The following is a 24,067-nucleotide window of genomic DNA, read 5'->3' on the forward strand; positions in this document are numbered from 1 at the left end:
TCCGGAATCCGAGAGATGTTTCCCCGCGCGGTGGTGTCTTACGTGCCTCAAGTTGGACACAATTTGCATTTTGAGGACCCTAAAACATTTTTAGAAATCGCCATATCATTCTTACGGACAAATAAATAAAGCTGCTGATGATTTGTCCGGAATCCGAGAGACGTTTCCCCGCGCGGTGGTAACTTACGTGCCTCATGTTGGAAACAATTTGCATTTTGATGACCCTAAAACCATTTTTAGACATCGCCATATCATTCTTACAGTCAAATAATTAAAGCTGAATGTAAAAACTATTTTAACTCCCTGTCCAGTGAATACAAAAAATTGACAATACTAAAATGTCAAATCGTTCAGCGTTTGATTTAAAGTTGCCGATTAATATAAAAATCATTTAATTACATTCAGGATAAAATATATCAAGGCATGTATTGGATATGCAACGTCTTGTTAAAATTTCAAATGTTATACCACGTGTTATTATAGTAAAAAATATTGGGCGAAGTGCTGTCGATTTGGCATATAAAGTTCACGGAACATTAAAAAGCAGTGAGGAGCCGGTTGTTATTATCCACGGCTTACTGGGGTCGAAGAAAAACTGGGAAAGTATGTCTAAGAAAATCAATACCGCAACTCAAAAGACTGTAATTGCTGTGGACGTGAGGAATCATGGGGAAAGTCCACACGCTAGCAGTCACACTTACCCAGATCTTGCGTCTGACGTCTCGAGTCTAATAACTAAATTATCCATAAAACAAGCTGTTATTATTGGTCACAGTATGGGGGGCAGGACTGCCATGGTTTTAGCACTGTCCGAGGTCGAGTAACGTTTTTTATTTGTGACTTTTTCTTTTATTGTTTACTTTTAATTCAAATTCATAGCTACAAGTGTATTCATCGATACAAGTCCAACTAACATTGGATAGCACGCACCTCTAACTTTTCTAAGTTATGTGCCTTTTTCGTAATTAAAATATCACTTGCTTCAACGGTGAAAGAAAACATCTCCTTCGGACAACGATTCGAAAAACGAGTGAGCATTGTGGCTAAAAATTTTAATGACGTAAATAAAAAAGTTATTATATAGGTACCTAAATCTAATAGGTATGAAGACAGTAACAAAGAATATTGCATTAATTTAATGATATTATATGATTCATGGATTATGCAAATTTATATCCTTAGTGACATTGTTATTCTTTTCCAATAAATAAAACGGCAAAATCTAGAGATCCGCCATGACAGGTAAAATGCCGAATGACATCATCTATATAAAAATAATTAATTGTACCGCTTGAACTTAGAAAATCGCTGCAAATATTAAGTATTTTGTGAATACAAACCATCAGTTGCTCTGTTTAGTGTTATTAATACTAAAATGTATTAGTTATCTATTTAGTTATGGAACATGGACTTACAGTTATACTTACATGGACTATAGTTATTTTTTCTCTTTGACGTCATGAGTGCGGCCGTGACACGTTGAGCGTTTTCGCGGGAAATCTTTTTCTAAAATATAAGCATTGCAACACTTATTGCTTTGCGGAAGAAATAAACAAAGAGTAACTTCTTCCCTAGACCTGCATACCTGAGAGATCTACATTATGTTCTCAAAGGTGTGTGGAGTCCACAGTGGGCCAGCGAGGTGGACTACGGCCTTAACCGTTTCTTATTGTGGAAGAGACCTTTCTTATTGTGGAGGGGACCTGTGCTCTGTATTGGGTTGATGTGATGATGATGACCAGGATCCCCTAGACCAATCTTCCAGGAGTTCGCCGGGAACTCATCTGTTCCCTTGAAAAATTACTTAATTTGCCTCGTTGTTACTGATAGAAGTACCTATCTAAGAATTTTCGACTAACGTTCAAGAGACTCGGAGCCGGTTAAAATCATAAGTTGTTAGGCACTTGTTAGGTTTTATGTCGAAAAAAAATATCAACCAGCCCGCGTACCGTGGTTGAAAAAATGTTATTTTCCATCCCCGTTCCACGGAGAACAAGCAAAGTTTGGGTCCCGGCTATCATCACTAACATGACGTGATTATAACTGTTAAAGTCAACCAAACGGCAGGATGGTTACGTAACTCAAGACAGGCATGCGACCTTTGCTGTCAAACGTCACTTATGTATTTTTATTGCATGCATAGGGACGTTTGACAGAAAATATCGCCAGATTTACTCCTGATTTACCCTGCCGTATTATATCAGCGTGAGGGTCTGAATTCTGAATGCTACGGAGAGGTCTGCACCCAGCGGAGGGGCCTGATTGGCTGAGGATGATAAAAATATAATAATGCTGAGGTTAGCATAGGCAAAATACCTTTATTTTACCAAGTTATAAATGACAGGCCAAGCAGATGGGCCAACGTATGGTAAGTGAATAATCGCCCTGATTCCATCCTGAAGCGTAACGTTATGGCGAAGTCTTAGTAAGAAATCGCAAGTGGGGTTTGCAGTGGGTATTAAGCACTGTGAAGTGTCTACCTATTAAGTGGTGGTGGTATATTTACACTTGAAATCATTTCTGTTAAGTATTTTTTATCCTATTTTTTTTTTGTTATACTTACTAAGAAAACCTTGCTACAAATTTGAGTTAAAGATAGCTTTATTTTATTTACCAGTGTAAATTTATAGCATTAGTCAGAAATTTGGTCAAAAATCTAAGAATATCAAATTGAATCGCTGAATGTGTTGCTACGGGCAAATCTCGAGAGCAGCAAAACCGATTTCACATATTATTTTTTTAGATTAACTCTTGAAGTACGTAGATGATTCTTAAGTGCCCTGTTAACGATCAAATAATTTGACAAACACGTAAAATTTGACAAATAATTTGATCGTTAACAGGGCACTTTACGGAGAGAAAAATTTAAAAAGATGACTGCAAAAGTCTAAAAACAACACTCTTCTGTACTCCCATACAAACGATTCGTAATGATACTTAAAGTCAATTTGGACTTTAATACCATTCATAAAGTTTAATTGTTAGTGGAGAGGTTCCGAAATGGCAAAAATTAGTTTGGTAATATAACTGGTGCCGGTGGATGGCGCTGAAACTATGCTCTGGGGTTTTTTCAAAATTAAAATCGGTAGTCAGCTAGTACCTAAGCTAAAATAACTATTTAATAAAAAGTCTATATATTAAGTTGTTTGTATTCCCCTTTTTTCTAAAACTCAGCTCACCCTCTCACAGCTAAAATTTAGCTTACTGCACCAGCGGAGCCATTCATTATATTTTTTCCAGCCAACATAGATATAATTGGATCCTTAGTTGGATCGCCTTAGCAGTTAAAACGTTCTTTTGCTTTGCGCTACTGCCAAATCAGCTCTTTGCACTTAGCCTAGTGTCATGTGTATTGGAAGCTCAGCAGGCCTTTTTAGTATCGTTGTTTTTTCTGGTTATTTTATGTTCATAAAGCAACAAGAATGCTATTTTATCAATGGGATTTGTGAATTTCGTTGTATTTTTATCGCTATAAAAGTCAAATACCAGCACCACGTTTTAGCCATTTTCATGCGATTTCGGTGCAAGTTGACACATTCTTTAAAATTTTTATATATTTCATTGTAGACTTATACTTCTATAAATAGGACTATGATAAAGATAAATTATTTAGGAAGTCAATGCCGTTTACAGAATCATGAAAGGTGGGATGAATATTTTTTTATACGCACATCCCCTAAAAGTGTCGTAAATGTAAAATTTTAAAAAAAAGAATGGCATCCAAATTTGTGCTGTTTGAAACTGACATTTAGATTTTTGAGGATGGATTCAGAGGTTAAAAGTATACCTACCTATCTTCAATAATATTAATAGTTGCTGTTGTTTAATTGCGTCAATATTGTGCAATTTTCAGCCTCCCAAAGTGTCAAGATTAGTGGTGGTTGACATATCCCCAGTGTCAACAGCAGGCATCCTTAATAATTTTTTTCCGAAACTCATGGATACAATGAAGACAGTTGATTTCAAAAACATTAACAACGTGGTTAACGCTAGAACTGTTGCTAGAGATAAACTAGTCGCTTCGGGTGTAGTGGACGCCGATTCTACGGGATTCATTCTTATGAACATAGGCGTTAAACAAGACAAGTCGATTGGTTGGCTGTGCAACATAGATGTGCTGAAACGACATTTCACAGACATAGCAAGCTTTCCAAGCGAAATGATTGGAAAACAATATGCTGGGCCGACTCTATTTATTGGCGGCGATAAATCTAACTACATACCGTACGTAAAAAGGTTTATTCAGTGTTCTTAGGCATTTGCATTTAATTTTGGATATACGTTGTAGTTAGGCTCTGTCAGAAATGGTCGCGTCATTATTATTTCGAAATAATCGTAGCTGAACCACTTTAAGGTTTATAACAGCGTAACCAGGGGATTGAGGTGAGCGCGAAATCTCACCAGGTGTTGAGTCCGAGGCCCAGAGGACGCCCTAAAGGTGCCTCCTGTGAAGACGCGGACCTCGGCTTAAGAAACGTCGAGTTTCTGGACTAGGGTTTAGTCCGTACACCCCCGTCACCGTCGTAATGACAGATGATGTCGGAAAGGGCGTCATCCTCGTCTTCGCGGACGGAGACGTTGTGTAGGCGTTGCGTGTGTGTAACCTAATTGGCACACCTTGTCGGTAGAAAATTTGATCGCCTGGGGTCGTAAGGGACGTGTTTGGGCCGTCTCTGAATGAGAGCGGCACTGGGGTCGGGAGTGTAATTAGACTGCGGACCATTCTTGCCATTGGTTGCACGCAGGACCTGGGCGTTTTCACTATTAGTTGACGGACCCAGCAGATGGCCCACCTAATGCTAAGTGGAAAACATTCCCTATAAACAGACCAATAATTCAAGTGTAAGTGCAAGTAGGTAATAGTGAATTTTGCCTTGTGTGTGTGTCCGTCAACCTGAAGCGGAGGTGTTAAACTCCATGTGCCTGTAATGACATCGGCAACCACGTTCTTCAGACCGAAACATAACAATGTTGGAACACAGCAATGCTCCTTGGCGGCAGAAATAAGCATACTTAGCTGTAATACTTCTAAAAGGCTCTACTACAACTAAGTACGATAAATAGGGGCATTAAATAGGACCGTAACGAGTGCTACAGAAATTAAATTGTTCTGTGTATACGACACTAACTGTAATTACACTTCACTAATTTAGGCCCTTAACTTAGTTTGTGCTCTATTCATAGTGTAGTCTAATATGCACTTAAACCTATATTTTAATTTATAACTTATTAACGAAAAGGTTTTATTTATATAAATTTTAATTTGTTCTTTTAGACCTGACGATATTATTGGTATTAAAAAAATATTTCCGAATGCAGAATTGGAATACGTTAAAGATGTTGGTCATAACGTGCACACTGAGGGCCCTGTGGAATTTCTTAGGCTACTAAAAGATTTTTTAACAACTTAATTACTATAAAATAAAAATCATTAACCCGCTAGATCTTTTTATACCAAACCTATAAAATATATCCCGCAAGTCATCATCTTGACCGAAGTGCGTGGCGTGCGTCATAATAGCAAGACGGGAAATAGATATGCAGGAGACCCGGCGGGCTACTGAGGCTAGTAAATTAATGAAAACATTTAATTTTTGGTCTAAATGAGTGTCTCACAGGGCTTTATATATTGGTTTCCTTTTTATTTCTTATGATCTGCCACACCATATAAATAGCACTTGCTCACAATATACTCACTGTTTACAGTTGGTCATCTTCTTAAGATGAATAGAAATAAAGACAGTTCTCACGATATAAGCCGTGCATATTGTGTCTCACTGGCTTAATGGCTGTCAATAACTTAATTTTCAAACTAAAGTGGGTGGTGTACAGTTTACTAAATAAAAATGTTTGGGAAAATTGAGAATTCCAGAGGTTTACTGGGAGTCTTTGATTGTTAAATTCAGTTGCTCTAAACTTTATAGATCCACCACGCTCTTCTAATGCTATGCTATGCTTCTAATGCTTCTTTAATCTTTTATCACAAGTAATTGATAATAACCGTCACAGCATATCCTGCTCTCCGATACACGGTTGGCCCAACCAATTCTGAGTTGGTGCTTAAAGGATTATCCTACCTACTTAATACGTCTATCTAAATTACACATTCATTCCTTGTCTAATGTGTTTTCACAATAGATTTACAAATGTAATTAAATCATACTAAGTAAAAGTTGAGAACATTGTTATAATTAAGTATGTATACCTAAACACGGTAAGCGGTCCTGTTAGGCGGTTACTTATCGTTCTGTGTTATAAGTGAAGGAAACCTTGTAGTTTCAGATAAAAATCTTCCAATATCTAATTTGTAATTTATTTATAATATAATTTAGTTCAGATATAAGATATATATCAAAAACAAATGTTTCAAGTGATATATTTCTTTTAACGGTAGATTTTTTTATGGTCCATTTTTGAAGTTCGTTTCATAACTTTAATAGTGTTGGCAGCGCCGCAATGGAGCGTGGAGGTACCAGTTCGCCGTCTAAAATACCAGCTTTCAGCAGCGGTACAAGGATTTGCGAGTGGCCATCCCTATCTACTTGACTGTCATTCAAAATGTCAAAATTATAACCTATCTTTATTTAGGAACAATCAGAGTTATGTTACTCAACACGCTTCGTACATCATGTACTTTTCAAATATGTCCAAAAATATTATCAATTTCGTTCCCACGTTATGTGACGACATCTACCAGCTATGCAGAAACTGTGGACTTAGCATATTCTTCATATGAGAGTACTGATGATGAGACCTCTACACGACCTCCTGTAGTAATTTTACATGGGCTATTAGGCTCGAAGAATAACTGGAACAGTATGAGCAAAGCGATACATAAATCAACCGGGAGGAAAGTCATTGGTATTGATGCTCGTAACCATGGTGATAGTAAACATTCTCCACAGCATACCTATCTACATATGGCCCACGACGTTATGAAGCTGCTTAAGAAGCTAGAGATATCTAAGGTTTCCCTTTTAGGGCATAGCATGGGTGGCCGCACTGCCATGGTGCTGTCATTGCTCTGTGTAAGTTGTACGTAGATCCCACATTTTACTATACCTCGATAACCTTGATTGTGTTGTATTGGATGTTTACATAAGATGTTGGATACATAGGAAAACAACTTATTTCCAAGGGTTTTTCTATAACCCAAAATAAATGCTGATAAAGACACTGACAAAAGCTAGTGGTTAATAAAATTGTGTGTTAATTCTCTGTTACAGTCTGATTTAGTATCAAGCTTGATTGTGGTAGATATATCGCCAGTAAAAACAAGCCCACAAATATTTTCAATGGTGAATCTCTTTGATGCTATGGCTGCTGTTTCAATCAGATCAGGCATAGCTATGTCTAAAGCAAGAAAGCTAGCTGATGAGCAATTAAAAGGAGTTACTACTGATGTGAACCTGAGAAATTTCCTCATTACAAATTTGATACAAACCAACACTGGATCTTACTCATGGAGAGTAAATATACCAGCATTAAAAGATAACTTCCAGCAGAATATTGCAAGTTTTCCTACAACTTTAAAAGGGCTTCAGTACTGTGGACCAACTCTCTTCATAGGAGGTTCATTGTCAGATTATATTGGGTAGGTACAGAAATAGTTAATTAAAAATAATCAGACTATGCAGTGAATTAAAATCTCTAGATATTTAAACCACTGCTTGTCAAAAAAGAAAGTTGCCATTACTCTGAGATTGAAAACTTTGGTAGTGTAGTTTAATACACAAATTATTTAATTTTTTAGGAAAAATGATTTGCCTGAAATGCAAGAATATTTTCCACTGGCAGAACTGCAATTCATTGAGGGAGCCGGTCATTGGGTTCATAGTCAGAAACCTGAGAAATTCCTTGATATGGTCTGCAGTTTCCTACAAGAAAAATAATGGAGATAAAATTAAACTTAGCTCAAATTTAATAATGTTCTGATTAGCTATTTAATTTATACAAAATATTAAGGCTGTTATTAGTAAAATTTATTAGGTACCTATTTGTTGAAAATTTACTTTAGTTTTAATTATAAATTTACAAAATGTTTTTGTGTTGAATTTATTTCTTTATACTTGGGTAATTAGGTACATAGAATGACAGATTATTATGGAATCTTGTTTTGATTTTGCCTGTGTTAAAGAAGTGTGGTAAAGAGATTCATCCAAAAGGATGATGATGGCAAGCATGAAAATATGATTCAGCAAAATAGTTATTTTGTTTAGCACTATATGGCTTGCAGACTTTCTGGAACACGCAAGACTTTACCATGTATTCTTGACATTCATTGGAACTTCTTAGGCTTCTGTACCCAAAGAGTGCTGAGACCCTATTACTAAACCTCTTCATCACCTGTCTATCAGTTCATCTATCTGTCGGTGGGCTGTATGTCATTAACTAAAATAGATAAGAGTTCAATTTCTCAGGATATATTTTTTTTTATCACATTTAGAACGTTGAAGTGACTGACAAAACTTTGTGTATTGGTGATCAAAGCCTGAAGATCGTATTATTTATAGTGTTCACAATTGGTGGTTGTGACATATTTATCTTTATAAACAGTCAACTTAATTAATTATTAGAATTTAGTGTCATCTGCATATTGTCTGCAAATGGTACAGAAGTCATTTGTGGGATTGAGTATACAATTTTATAATATGATTCCTAAGGACTTACCAATGCAAAAGTTACAAAATATGTTAAAACGGTTTCTGTTTGAGACAGTTTATCTCTGAAATGTATATATTTTGACGGAACTTTCACAGACAGCGGAGGATACAGCGAATAGATAGGTTTTTTATTCATCGACATATCGGCTACTTTTCACAACTAGACGCCCGGAGTAAAATATCGATATATCGGTCAGTCATGGCTCTTAGATAATTTACTTAGTTTATACTTTTATATTTTTTTATAACACGTTACGTGCACGTCAAATGCAGCGGTAACAAGGTTCCTTAACTGCTGAATTTTTAGTTCTGGAGTAAAAATGGTTGTGAACAAGAATACAGGATGGATAGATATAATATACATAACCTTGAATTTACAGGAAGGCCGCGTTACTATTAATTAAAGGAATATGTATTACCCATTTGCCAGAAGGACCAAATCCTACTTTTAGGCAACGCACTGCAACACATTAATCTTTGGAATACCTACTCAAAATGCAACACCAACTAGACAAATTGTGCGTGACTATATTATTGTGGCAAATGACACAAATTGTTCTTAGAAATGTTATCTTATCCTTTTGCGGTTTGTGCTACAATTTTGCACTCGTAACTATTTGTATGATACCAGTATATAACTCCCTTGGTCACCAATTATTACCTCATTCTTACTTCACCACCATTGTGACGTGGATATTCGTAGTCTCTACGTCCTACTGAATGCCCATCGCATTTGTGTAGTCAGCTCAGTCCTTAGGAGTCCACGTGAAAAAGGGACTAGTTTAAAGACCCTGTAAGGGATACTTCACAATGGTTGACGTGGTGGACAGCCTCAAGTTACTGTTCGATCGCCCGAACGAACCTATGCTATCACCTAAGGGCGATGACAATACACTTTTCCAACTCACCGAACAGTTCTTGGTGAGTACAATTACAAACTATTTTTTAATAAAGTCATCGTAATATAAATTTATTGACATCAAATGCTGGACAACTGGTTTAATGTGGTCTGGCCGCCTAGTTGGCGTATCAACGAGTTAGATGGGTTAAAAAGTGAGTTAAAAGTTAGAAGATAGTTAATAAAAGATAGTCAAGTAGTAAGCGGGACAGGTAATGATACGGTTAGCAGGCCGATTAGATAGATTTAAGTTAAGTTTGCCGGCGTTGGTAAATAAATTTTATTGATCGGTTAGCCGTGTATTCGTCAAATATTGCAAGTTGCAGTAGTTTTGTTACGCGGTTAAGTAATTCTAGAAATCCGGGTCAAATGTCTGGCTATTTCCATGGTACCTACTTTGAACGTAACTATGCCCAAAAGGCAATCGTTAACGCTCAAGTATCATGAAGAATAATATAAAGAAAATACGTAGTACATACTATATCCATCCTACCTTCACATTTGATCTGCGCCAAACGAAAAAATTCCCTACAACAAGGGTTTTTGTGTGAGCGCTCTGTCCGCGCGTTGTTTGTCACATCAACAATTTCTCATGTTCAACTGCATGGGACCATACTGTTTTTCACATGGTTTTAGAATAAATTCTTCAGCATCTTATAGCAGTATTATTTACTGCTTTAATACATAATAGTAGTAATATATAACTTCATTACAAAAATATGTATAGGTATATTTATTCTTAGCAACCTAAGTATTCAAAAATAATATGAAAGACATAAACACGTTATTATTGGAATAACTGTTTTTTTTTGTAATTCTTATTATAGAATGAAGATTACATGAACAATGGTATTGAAATAAACAATCGATATGGAGAAATGGCAAATAAGGTTATACCACTGAAGGAATTATCACAGCTGCCTCAGTTTAATCTGGCTCGTCGTCTGCCTGCTGATGCAGAGTTCTCAACATTCCTCCCTGCCCATCAGGAAATGGCAGATGAAGTCATTGATGAATTATTATGTAAAGTATTTAACATCTAAGCTATCTAAGCCCACCAACCCCCATTTGAGCAACATGATGGGTCTATGTTCTATAAAACTATTGCATTAAAGACCTATGCCCAGCAGTCCCACTGCTGGGCATAGGCATAGGCATAGGGCATAGGCATATTCTACAAGCTGACTTTTTCATCACCCTTTCAACCAATGGACATGTACTGATTTTTACATCCCAGTCTAGTGCTACTTGTGTCCAATGACTCCTCACAACATACTTGTTATCTTGCTTTTCAGTGCAGGGTTCCCACTCCACATCCTTGGACCCAAACATCAATCAGTCCTCTGTGCTACATGATAATTATAATAATTCAAAAATAGATATTACATTAGTAATATTAGTTTCTAAAAAACACATTTTCAGAGATGTCAGAGTTTTATTTAATTCTTCTACTTAATAATTAAGTGTAAAATCTACAATAATAACATTTTCTTTAATTTATTTATTTACAGCTGTACCTGAGAATCAACTTCAAGATTTCTTATCCTTATGTGTTTATGCACGTGTTAACCTCAATCCGCAATTGTTCAACTACTGTTATTCTGTTGCACTGATGCACAGGTTAGTGGTGTTAAAAATAAATAGTGCTTAAAAAGATGATCTATTTTTCCTTGATTTACTTATTCACTTTTTTAGGAAGGACACAAAAAATGTGCCCATTCAGAACTTTGCAGAGACCTTCCCATCTAAATTCATGGATTCTCAAGTATTTGCTCAAGCAAGAGAGTCTGCAGCCGTCTCAGCACAAGGGGCTCCAGTAAGTAATTCATTTCCCTGTTTCCTTACGACCACAACAGTTATCACATTTTTGATCTGTTCCTGAACACAAGACTGGCTTATAATTAGGAGTCCATGGACCTAAGCTGTCATTTGAATAGAAATCCATCGGATATGTGCCATCATCTTTCAACCATTTACTATTCCCAAGAGAGACTGAAAACTCATATGGTGTAAGCAATGGTTTATGGAATGCAGTACCCCAATCAATTGAAAGTCTAGGACATGCAACCTGGACAAAAGCATCCAAGTTAAATAGTGCTAATTTACTGGGAAAGATTTCAGACAGCAAAATTTTTAAATATTTCTTTTCAGAGTTCTGTATCTGCTTCTCAAGATTTGCTAACACTCTAGTACTTCCTTGTCTCCCTAATGTACCAAGAATCAGACCAAATTTCTGGGCCTTTTCTGCAATTTTTACTTGATTCTTTCTATTATTTTGCATTATTGTATGTTCATATTGCTCCGATGTAAACTTTTTCTCATATGGATCATATTTATATGCCAGTATATTTGGATTTGCTATCATTATAGCCTCTAAATGAAATCTGCCATCACCTAAGTAGACTATAGCATCTGATGACAGTTTAGGAGCAGTGCAACCAAGTATCTCTCCCGGCGATAAAGGCTTTGACTGTGGAACTGTAACTATATATTCTTCATCTCGAAGAGTCTTTGCTACCGAATGTAGAGTTGTGACAAACTGAATTGTACTAACTATAGCCAGGTGTGTTCTCTTAGGGAAATTTAGCTTAATTGTGTCTATGAAGTGTGATGGGTCAATTTTTATATCAACAAATATATACAGCACCTTAATGTTATTAGTTTGGTCTATTGGGATAAGGCAGGAGTGTCCGTAGTGCACCAGTAAATCAACCCCAAGTGCAATTGCTGTAAAGTCATCTATGCAGCAAGCTCCATAAGTAACATCACCCATTATCACAGTATCTGCTTCAGTAAAAGTCTCAATTATATCACAAAGTGTTGTTGCAAACATAGTTAAACCTGAAAAAGGACAATGAATTAGTTATATGTCGAATGAAATATCAGTAGATTATATGCAAATGTCAAAAGCCAATGTAACTGTTTTCTGACTTTAATTTAATGTTAAACACACTGTATGGTTAAGCTCTGACTTTTATGTAATTTTTACCAACTAAATTCAAATAATTTAAGTTTAGCTAAGTATAGCATGTGGAAGAGCTGCCAAAGTTATTTGTAAGCCTAAATATTTTAATATTATGAAAATAATCACTCTAAACGTTAAACATAAGACTGATATATGATATCAGTCTTATGTTCTTAATAATAAACTCTGGACTGAAATTAAACGGGTATTCTCGACGGTAATTAATCAAGAAGCAAATGTAAACAAACCTTCTGGCAATTGGAGTGCAACTCTTTTCGATCCTAAAGATCGTATCCTCCATATCGTTTTATGTATTTCAAAGTTATAATTTCGTGGTAATGTCTCACATGCTCTGTTTAATAGTGTATCGTTCAGCAAATCGTCCGGTATTTTATTTATGGAGCGAATATTAGGTTTGAAAGTTTTTCTTTGACCTTCTGGCTTAGCTCGAACAACAATTACGTTGGGATTTAATTCTAAATCCTCCATTTTCACTAGCACATTGTTTATAACTTATATTTATTAAATCTCGGCCAGCATTGCAATCCGTAGGTTATATTTTTATCAAATGTTTTGAAACCACTAACAAACACGCGCGATTATTTTCGACTTTCGCTGGGCCTACGTGACTTTTGCAAGAAATTACGTTTCGTTATACGTTTGGGATTCGAAATGTCAATGAATATCAATTAAAAAAATTCACTAAAAAACAAAGTTTCAGTAAATTTTATTTTAGCACTCGAGTATTAAACTAATATACCTATTACAAATTATTCATATAAAAAATTTAGATCCTGTTTTAAGCCTTTTAAGCTATGAATCTCCACGTTCCTTCATAGTATGATTTATACCAAGTACCAGCTACCAACGTCTATTTTACCTACTTCCGTTTCCGTCATACGCAAACACATGAGATTTAAATTGTCTCTTTCATCATTATTACTTTATATTTTCACCATTATAACTTGAATTATGATGATTAAAATACGATTAAATGTTAAAGTTAAAACGATACCTAAACTAAGATACCTGTAAACACCAAATTGGTACCTACTAAGTACTACTGCGCCCTCTGCCATGGTAATAATTTAAAATTGCAGTACTTACAAAATCAGTTTTGACTTAAATTTAAACAAGATATTCCTACTGTTTTATTGTTTTTAAGGCTTCTTCTAATACAAACTTCTATAATAGATACACAATTCTTGGAACTTATTTTTAACGGATACTGGTTGATAGCTGCAAATAAAATTGGGTCAGAAACAATATAACTTTGTTAAATAAGATTGTTAAAATAATTTATTGTTGCATTACAGCGTGTTCCTATCATCATTCCGAGAGATTACACCGCGACAGACTTGGATGTTGAACATCGATTGGCCTATTTCCGAGAAGATATTGGTGTTAACCTTCACCATTGGCATTGGCATCTTGTTTATCCCTTCTCGGCTAGACAACGTCAAGTCGTTGATAAAGACCGACGCGGAGAACTATTCTTCTATATGCACCAGCAGATCATTGCCAGGTAAGTTTATGAACCTAATTAACGTTGTATGTCATCATTCATTATATCATTATAAAGCATTTACCGGCCGACTACATGGCACGGGTCTCCTCTCACAATGAGAAGGGTTTTGGCCGTAGTCACCACTCACCACGCTGGCCAAATGTGGATTGTTAGACTTCATATGCCTTTGAGAATGTTATGGAAAGTGTCAGGCAAGCAGGTTTCATGATGATTTGAAACTTAACAGTTAAAGCAAGTAATATTTGAATTGCTTTTATTAAAATCGCACATAACTCCTAAAAGTTAGAGGTGCGTGCCAGGATCGTGTACAGCAAAGATAGATACTACAAATTTTAATCAGTATCACTGTTTATTATTAAATGTATATTATTGTTAATAACCGTCCCGTAATTATTAAAACTTACGGCTCTTTATTTATTATGCACAGATATAACGGAGAACGCCTCAACAATGCCTTAGCTAGAGTCAAGAAATTCAGCAACTGGGATGAACCCATTCCTGAAGGATACTTCCCGAAACTGGACAGTCTAACAACATCACGTGGATGGCCTCCAAGGCAGGCAAATATGGTTTGGCAAAACCTCAACCGTCCCATTGACGGCCTAAACATTACTGTCGCAGATATGCAAAGATGGAGAAGGAATGTAGAAGAAGCTATTGCCACTGGTATTGCTCAAAGAGTGAGTGATGTCAAATTTATATGTACAACGTGTAGATGAGAACCGAAATAATACTTCACAGGCTTTAGATGTATTGTCTCTGAGACTTATGCGAAAACCTATTAGTTTTTGAGTAAGCCATTGCCATAGTTTTTACTGAAAGAAATCAGATACAGCTAATATCACATGCAAAATTAAAATCATGTGACTCCTGTCACTTTATTATGTTCGCGTAGCGTAGGTACTATGCGCGTGTCGGTCTTCTATCTTCAAAAGGGTTGTCATAATTTAACACTTGTTTTGAATTAGTTTGTATGGAAAAATAAATATACTTCTTTTAAGTTAATATTTTTACAGGGTATTCCTTGTTAAATATAATAATGCGTATAAATAAACCTTCAAAGACAATGTTATAAATTTTTTTTTTTTATGAAATCTTTTTATCAATTTATTTATTGTGTTTCACGCATTATTTAGGCCGATGGAACAACTCAAGCCTTAGACATTGACACACTGGGAAACATAATTGAATCCAGCATCTTGTCTCCGAATCCGCAACTCTACGGCGCTCTGCACAATAATGGCCACAGTTTTGCTGCTTACATGCATGACCCAACACACCGTTACCTAGTGAGTTCTAATACATCTCTCATTTACCGGATGCTTTATCCCGCTTGTTACATGTTTCCATTTGTTTATAAATATTTTTTTAACAGGAAAGTTTTAGTGTAATGGCTGACGAGGCAACGACAATGCGCGATCCATTCTTTTACCGTTGGCACGCCTTTGTGGACGATCTTTTCCAGAGATTCAAGGAATCTACGCACGTGCGACCATACACGCGATCTGAGGTACAGTAATCATAGAACTACTTCTATCTATACTTACAAGGCACATATCTCGTCTCAGAATGAGAAGGGTTTAGGTAGTCGATGTGTGGCATGTGCGGTTATGAGAACTTCAAACAACTTTGAGAACATTATGGGGAGCTTTCAGGCATGCAGGCTTCCTCACGATGTTTTCCTTCGATGTTATAGCAAGTGATAATTTAACAAAAAAAATAGAGGTGCGTGCCGTGGTTCGAACTCGGCTCTCAGCAAAGTAAAGCCGAAGTCCCAACCACTATCACCGCTTTTTATGTATAGCTCTTTTACATTATTTACATGTTTAATTTTAAATTGATTTTCAAGCATCAAATTAAAAACCAAATCTTTTTAGTTGGAGAATCCGGGCGTCCAAATAACTTCTGCGCGAGTGGAGAGCAGCACAGGTGGGCAGAATACTCTCAACACTTTCTGGACGCAGAGTGATGTTGATCTGTCCCGTGGCCTTGACTTCTCCAACAGGGGTCCTGTCTACGCTCGTTTCACCCATCTCAACCATCGTCCTTTCCAATATGTGTACGTAAAACTAAATATTTAATTTAAATTTAAACTACATTACCGATAATCTTTAGTTGCCCTGTAATTCAAATTCGTTTAACAAATATACAGGGAAAGGTTACTTTTCTATGTAATTATTAATTTATGCTATTTTTTCAGTATTGACGTAAACAATACCGGCAACGCTCGACGCACAACGGTGCGCATATTCATTGCACCAAAGTTCGACGAACGCAACCTACCCTGGGCGTTGTCCGACGAGCGTAAGATGTTCATCGAGATGGACAAATTCGTCATTCCATGTAATTATTACCTACTGGTTTCTTGCTAAAAAAAAGCGTAAGAAATAAAAGATATAAAATTCACATGTCTCACGCACTCATTAGTGGCGATTATAGCAAATGTTTCTGGCTAATTCAGCAAGTATCTTGCAAACAAATCGTTCCTCCAAAACCATAATACCATTTCTAGGGGGAATTCCCAACTTATATTGCAAAATCTTACTAATTAGTGATACAAGCCTGATATTTTGGAACGTGAACTAAATCTAGATTCATTTTTTTTACAGTAAACGCTGGCCAGAATACAATCGTCCGCCAGTCGACGCAATCATCTGTGACAATTCCATTTGAGCAGACATTCCGCAATCTATCACAGCAAGGCAATGATCCCCGACAGACTGATCTGACCAGTTTCAACTACTGCGGTTGCGGTTGGCCGCAGCACATGCTGGTGCCGAAGGGTACAGAGGCAGGCGCACAGTACGATCTCTTCGTTATGCTTTCCAACTACGATCTCGACAGCGTAAGTCCACTTATAATATTTACTAGACTGTGTTTTATAACTAACTAGCGTACCCAGCCCGCTTAACCGTGCTAGATTTTGCTTTATTTTATTTAAACAATAAACTTATATCATTAAATTTTTAATTTAAGTCATAATATATTAAATAATTTATTTCTCTCCGTATTCATTCTCTTCTATTCTCTTCTCGAGCGGTTGAAGATCATTATCTACACCCATGTACACCCAACAATAGAATATCTAAATAAGAGTGCTCCGATCGTCACCAAACTTTACAGGATTACTCGCCAGGTCAATCCGGAGATTCCCTGAAAGTTTCATTGAAATCGGTCCAGCCGTTTCGGAGCATACACACCCACACACTTTCTCTTTTATATATTAACTTATAATTTGTCAATTGTCAGTGAATGTTGCCTATGATGACTTATGGCTCTGAAATTCGGTCTCTTGCTATGGGCCTCACGAGAAGTCTCAGAGTTACTTAGAAGGCAATGGAGTACGCATATTAGATATGATGGGTACAAAAGAAAGTGATGTTGAATTTGATTAAATGAGTTTCCTTTTCCATTTACAGGTAAATAATCCGGATGGCTCCACATTAAGTTGCGTCGAGGCCTCCAGCTTCTGCGGCTTGAAGGATAAGCTGTATCCTGACAGACGCAGCATGGGTTATCCTTTCGATAGACCTTCCAGCACCGCGGCCAACATCCAGGACTTTATCCTGCCCAACATGTTCCGCCAGGACATCACCATTCGCTTGCAAAACGTTACTGAGCAAAATCCCAAAAATCCTACAAATTAATTAATAATGAATCCACATTCTGTTAAGCTTTGATCTTTAAAGCTTTTAATTATCTACCTAACGACGGTTATGCCATAAACATATATGAACCATAAACATATTTTAATATTTTATATATCATTGTACTTTCATAATATTATAAAGCCATAACCATAAAAATATAGTTTTATAAAAACCGTTTATTCATGCTCTTAAAAACCGAGACAAAGTGGATACTATAACTTTTATATTAGGTACCTACTTACTGAAATAGTTAGTGGGTAAGTACAAGGTTAGCATATTTTTTATTTCTTGTACCTTTTATAAACTACATCTGTGAAAGGCTGATAGACTAAGTCGAATGTTATTTTTAGTGTTAGTACTGTACATAAATTTAAGAGCTATTTAACTATTAACTTTTAATGTGACCTTTAAATATAATAATTTTAATAAAGCACTTATTACTTAAAATAATAATATGTATTTTTATGTTGTTCATGATCCTATACCTACGGTACATTACTGCACGATCGGACCTGCCGCAAAAATGAGTAACTCTTTCAAGCGGTAGTCGCAAATGTTTAAAGATGACAGGTCGCCATTAGTACCAAAGCAACTAAGACCAATTCTATTGTTGTATACAAGAGTGTAAGTCAAGCGATGATAGCGCATTGGGCAGGAGGTCGACTTCCTTTTCGGGGGGCCAAGTTCGAAACCCAGCATACCTCTAACTTTTCTAAGTTATGTGCATTTTAAGTTATTTAATATTACTTGCTTCAACGTTGAAGGGAATCATCGGGATTCGTGAGGAAACCTGCATGCCTGAGAGTTCTACATAATGTTCTCAAAGGTGTGGAGTCCACCAATCCGTACTAGGCCAGCGTGGTGGACTGCGGCCTTAACGCCTTCTCATTGTGGGAGGAGCTCCGTAGTGGGCCGGTAATGGGTTGATGTAATGATGATGATGATGATACAAAAGTAGGTAGTGCTGTCGCCTTTTCACGATGCTTTCTGTTGAAAGAGACAGCAATACTTCTAGAAGTATTGATTTAATATGATACTAAAGCTCACTGTCTAGAAGCTGCTTTCTCTCACACAAATATAGACCTGTCAGTTTAGTTTAGTAGAGATTTGTGTACCTACAGCACTACTACAGAATTGGTCCCACAATGGATGTCATTCTACTCGAAATACATACAGCCTGCCGAAAGTCTGCGCCAGGCGTAATAATATCTGAATGGCTTGCGCTTGTAAATCACATAAGGAATGGATTAGTGAGCCTAAGGTAAAGCTGGCACGCATACACAAACATAGGTACAGTTGGATTATGGTCCAGATGCTAAAACGGAGGTGCGATTGATTTATAACAAAACAAAATATTAGATAATAAATAAATATACTACGACAATACACACATCGCCATCTAGCCCCAAAGTAAGCGTAGCTTGTTTATGAATATAATACACATAATTACTTATAATATACAGATAAACACCCAGACACTGAAAAACATTCATGTTCATCACACAAATATTTTCCGCTTGTGGGAATCGAACCCACGACCTTGGACTCAGAAAGCAGGGTCGCGGCCCACTGCGCCACTCGGTTGTCAAATATATAGATCTTATCGAATTGTTTCACTCAAATAAGTAGGTCCTTTGTAAAATATCTTAAGCTTGAAGGTCAATCTTCTAAGATGATGTTGCTACATATCGAGAATCATTACCAATACTTATTATAGTACCTAGAAACTTAATATAAAAAAGACTAAAAATGTTGTGTGTGTGTGTGTGACGATGGTTTAGTTTTTATAAAATATCCAACGACACTCTTTTTTAAACATACCTAGTTCAGTGTGAAGTTTTTTTTTTTTTTTATTATATCAATAAAAACTTTTTTTTTTATACACCACAAATAAAACATGGACCCAACGTTGCGATCTCTTCTAGGCAACCTTAGGATATTATGATTATTTTTTCGTAATTTCAATAAAAAATTGTAATTGAATCTAGTGGGCCTTTTGGTAGTTTTGATATCCGCCTTAATTACAAAATAATTTAATTGAAAAGTACCGTAATTTGCATTTATTTTTTTCATATTCCCGACATAATTTTCATTAATATCGGGAAAGTGGAAAGAGATCTTCGTATCGTGTATATTTATACAAATCGTGAAACATGAAATTGAAAGCGATTTTTCTAATAGATAGGTATTATCTACTGTTAATTCTAGAGATTAGCGCTTCCAAACAAATTCGCCTGTTTTATAATTAGTATTCACATTATGTACATAGACAGGATAGAGAATGTAGTTGACCAACCAAGATTTTTTGTCTTTAAATTTGGTCCAAAAATAAAATACTAATAATTGATGTCAACCTCCCTGACGCAGTGTTCAGTGCTGTGGTATTTTAATGGAGAGATTTTTCGTTTGATCTTGGACCTGGCAAAGGCAGGTTTCTTACTGGCCAACCTTCTCTGTTGGCTCCTGGACACTGGGGTAGTGTATTGTGTTCTTTTTGCACATCAGAAAGCCCAAAAAGCAAAAAAAAAGTTAAGTTTCCTTGGGGCTTACTTGAATTTAAAACTGTACCGAAGTAAAATTACATCTTCGTGACGCTATCTTAAAAAATCTAGCATACCGATACCATTAACATTAACTTCAGGTCTTCACATAGACCGAAGCGAAAACAGGTAGAGAAGCGAAAACAGGTATATACAGGTATAGCAACCCCGGTCAATCTGCTCCCGCTTCAAGCGTCCTTTATGCAAGTTTAGTACCTACGTCTCATACACAGATCGCAAGTGTCTTTTATGCAAGTTTCGTACATCTCGTATAAAGGTCGCAAGTATCTTTAATGCCAATTTTGTCTGTCTCGTATACAGATCCCAAGTGTCTTTTATGCCAGTTTTGTGAGTCTCGTATACAAATAGCAAGTTTCTTTTATGCAAGTTTTGTACGACTCGTAGACAGATCGCAAGTGTAATTTATGCAGTTTTGTATGACTCGTATACAGATCGCAAGTTTTTTCTAATGACAATGTGAGATGGTGATAACAAAAAGAACACCCGGCTAAGTTTGTTGTGGGCTTCTTCTTAGACCAGGGCGCGATTGGAACCCTCGTAGCTTTAGTTTTAAGTTTACGATTGTAATTATCGCCATCACTTCTCACTGCTATGTACACATTTTGTATATAATAACGCATCAAAAGTGCCATCTATGTGCCTATTTGAATAAAGAAATATTTGACTTCGACTTTAGTATCTTTTGATCAAGTTTAGTGCGTCTCGTATACAGGTCGCAAGAGTCTTTTATGCAGGTTTTGTACGTCTAGTATACAGGTCGCAAGTAACTTTTATGTACGTTTTGTTCGTCTCATATACAGGTTGCAAGTGTCTTTTAATCAAGTTTAGTACATCTCGTATACAGGTTTCAAGAGTCTTTTAATCAAGTTTTGTATGTCTCGTAGGTATACAGGTTGCAAGTGTCTTTTATGAAATTTAAGTATGTCTCGGATACAGATGGCCAGTGTCTTTTATGCATGTTTATACGTCTCGTATAAAGATGGCAAGTGTCTTTAATGCAAGTGTAGTGCGTCTCGTATACAAGAAGCAAGTGTCGTTAATGCATGTTTAGTACCTACGTCTCGTAAACAGATCTCAAGTGTCTTTTAAGCAAGTTTTGTACGTCTCGTATACAGATGGCAAGTGTCTTTTATGCAAGTGTAGTACGTCTCGTATACAGGAAGCAAGTGTCGTTAATGCATGTTTAAAACGTCTCGTACACACGTCGCAATCATCTTTTATTCAAGTTTAGTACTTGTCGTACACAGGTCGCAAGTATCATCTATGCAAGTTTGGTATGTCTCGTATAGGTACAGGAAGCAAGTATCGTTTAGGAAGTTATGTATGTCTATAGGTCGCAAGCATCTTTTATTTAAGTACGTAGTTCATACTTAGCATACCTAAACAGGAAGCAAGTACCATTTCGGCGGCCGATTGGCGCAGTTTGCACCGACCCTGCTTTCTGAGTCCAAGGCCGTGGGTTCGATTCCCACTACCTACTAGAAAAACGTTTGTGTGATGAGCATGAATGTTTTTCAGTGTCTGGTATATATGTATATTCTTAGTATATATATTATTTATAAAAATATTCATCAGTCATCTTAGTACCCATAACACAAGCTACGCTTACTTTGAGGCTAGATGGCGACGTGTATATTGTCGTAGAATATTTAAAAAAAAAAAAAAAAAATATGCAAATTGAGTAGGAACGTCTTGTATAGAGGTTTCGAGAGTGAAGTGCACAGGATTTTTGTCTTCAGTATGCATAAAAAAAGAAGAACTATTTTGCCAAATAAATTACCTTTAAAAAAACCTAATAATATGGCAGCTAAGAATGAATTTCAATTAATTATTTTTAAAATAATTTCTGACTTTAATAAAATTGGGAAACTGGTAGCTTTGTATACTATCCAGTACCATTCTATCCGACTCATGCCGAGTAATTCGGCATTTTATCAGAGTTAATCGGACGAGTACGAGTAACTATAAAACTGCCGAAAATGTCGAGTACCGAGACAAACGAGTAGGTACTCGGTTTACAAATTATGACCTCGCTGACGCGACGATGAGGTGTTAGTTTCAGTAAGGGGTGTTTTCAATTCCAAGCGGGGGCAATTTGGGAAGGCTTTGACCGTAACTAGTTACCACGCTGCCGACAAAGCCTTAAGCGATTTCGGGTAGAAACCGATTAGGGGTAAGACTACCATACTCCCTAACAGGTTTGCCCGTTACCATCTTAGACTGCATCATCACTTACCACGTGAGTTTGCTGTAGTGGAATAAAATTCCCTAATTTCATTGGAAGAAATTTCCTAATTTCATTGGAACTGATTATATTTATTGCATTTCAGTAATAATCTTGCCTAAATTTTGATAAATGAATTCATATAGGGTATTCGTTCTTGGTAGTACGCCCCACATGAGAAAACATTTTCAGATATGAAAAACAGTCGTCAGATTCTACTCTATTTCTACTACTATACTAAAGCTCAGTGGACCATAAATAATATCTATTTCTGACGTGAACTTGTGACGTCGCTTTATGATGACGATGCTATAGACGCGATATAGCATCATCGTCATTATCATGATTATCATTTATATAAAACGTAAGGTTACAGAAAAATCCTATTATAAAAAAGCTTGGGTGTGAATTGTTCTTGCTTCATACCTTAATATTGATTTACTGTTAGATGGTAATAACAAAAAAAAATTACCCGGCTAAGTTTGTTGTGGGCTCTTCTTAGACCAAGGCGCGTTTGGAACCCTCGTAGCTTTAGGTTTAAGTTGGCGAACGAAATTATCACCATCCCCTTACAATATGTATGAACGCTTCATAAGTGCCTGTGATAGACCGACATGAATAATGAAATTTTGAATTTGAAAATTTGAATTTTGAATTTATCAACCCATTATCGGCCAACTACAAGCCACGGGTCTCCTCTCAGAATGAGAAAGGTTTAGGCCGTAGGTTTTGGTCTTCACTTACTGAGAACTCTCAAGCCTGCAGGTTGCCTACCACCGCTAAACATCAGCGGTAAAGCAAGTGATATTTAAACGCACATCACACTTTAACTTCGAAAAGTTAGAGATGCGTGCTGGAGATCGAATATAAACTTAAAGTCTATATAAACAGTCGACTAACTAGAAACGGACATAAATTAGTGATATCTGCATAACGTCTGAGAAAAGTACAGAAATCCTTTGTGGGGATGGGTATATGCTTTTATAACATGATACCGAAGGTAATATTAGATCTACCTTTACTTAAGTTTAAACAATATATTTCAACACATTTAACAAATCGTGGTTACTGCACGATTAATTAATTCCTTATCGACAAGGCTGCTTTGAAGCAGGCCAATCCGCTCTCATCTCTCACAAAACAGAAAAATTCTAAAGATTGTAAAACTTCAAAATTATTTTTGTAAAAGAGCAATCTGCTGAGTTTCTTGCCGGCTCTTCTCAGTAAAATCTGCCTTCCGAACCCGTGGTAGAGTCACTACAAACAGACTGACCTGCCGTTTCAAAGTGCTTATTAATTAGGCCTACTTTAAATAAATGAATTTTGAATTTGAATTTGAATCGTACTCGGTCCCCCTTAAAGACTGACGTTCTAAATAGGTACGAGTAGGTACTGGGTTCTCACCAGTCACCGTTCCTATATAACATTATCATATTCTCCGTTCTCATAAAAACCTAACAGGCTACTCGAGGCGTGCGAAACGAATTTATGTCCGACTCTGTAATCAAACCCTGGAATACGTGATACAAAGTAACAATTTTTATCATACTATTAAATTGAAAACATACTCAAAAAGGA

General features: G+C 36.4%; 3 protein-coding genes across 3 annotated transcripts; 2 read left to right on the top strand and 1 right to left on the bottom strand.

The window, feature by feature from the left end:
* Positions 1-590: 590 nt before the first annotated feature.
* Positions 591-7,958, top strand: LOC120627929 (protein ABHD11-like). Its single transcript, XM_039896055.1, has 6 exons — positions 591-815; positions 3,854-4,224; positions 5,276-5,398; positions 6,497-7,028; positions 7,227-7,594; positions 7,754-7,958. Exons 1-6 carry the CDS (start codon positions 606-608, stop codon positions 7,890-7,892), a joined length of 1,743 nt encoding a protein of 580 aa, XP_039751989.1. The 5' UTR covers positions 591-605; the 3' UTR covers positions 7,893-7,958.
* Positions 7,959-9,337: 1,379 nt separating this feature from the next.
* On the top strand, positions 9,338-18,126 carry LOC120627796 (phenoloxidase 1-like). Its single transcript, XM_039895833.1, has 12 exons — positions 9,338-9,584; positions 10,389-10,584; positions 11,073-11,181; positions 11,257-11,377; positions 13,843-14,051; positions 14,482-14,734; positions 15,191-15,343; positions 15,430-15,564; positions 15,932-16,113; positions 16,255-16,397; positions 16,664-16,899; positions 17,474-18,126. The coding sequence occupies exons 1-12, from the start codon at positions 9,474-9,476 to the stop codon at positions 17,699-17,701; spliced, it is 2,076 nt and encodes a 691-aa protein (XP_039751767.1). The 5' UTR covers positions 9,338-9,473; the 3' UTR covers positions 17,702-18,126.
* On the bottom strand, positions 11,035-13,163 carry LOC120627797 (2-(3-amino-3-carboxypropyl)histidine synthase subunit 1). Its single transcript, XM_039895834.1, has 2 exons — positions 12,775-13,163; positions 11,035-12,402 (listed from the first exon to the last, which is right to left on the bottom strand). Exons 1-2 carry the CDS (start codon positions 13,013-13,015, stop codon positions 11,387-11,389), a joined length of 1,257 nt encoding a protein of 418 aa, XP_039751768.1. The 5' UTR covers positions 13,016-13,163; the 3' UTR covers positions 11,035-11,386.
* Positions 18,127-24,067: the final 5,941 nt, after the last annotated feature.

The sequence above is a fragment of the Pararge aegeria genome, chromosome 12 (genome assembly GCF_905163445.1).
Source record: "Pararge aegeria chromosome 12, ilParAegt1.1, whole genome shotgun sequence".
NCBI lineage: Eukaryota > Metazoa > Arthropoda > Insecta > Lepidoptera > Nymphalidae > Pararge > Pararge aegeria.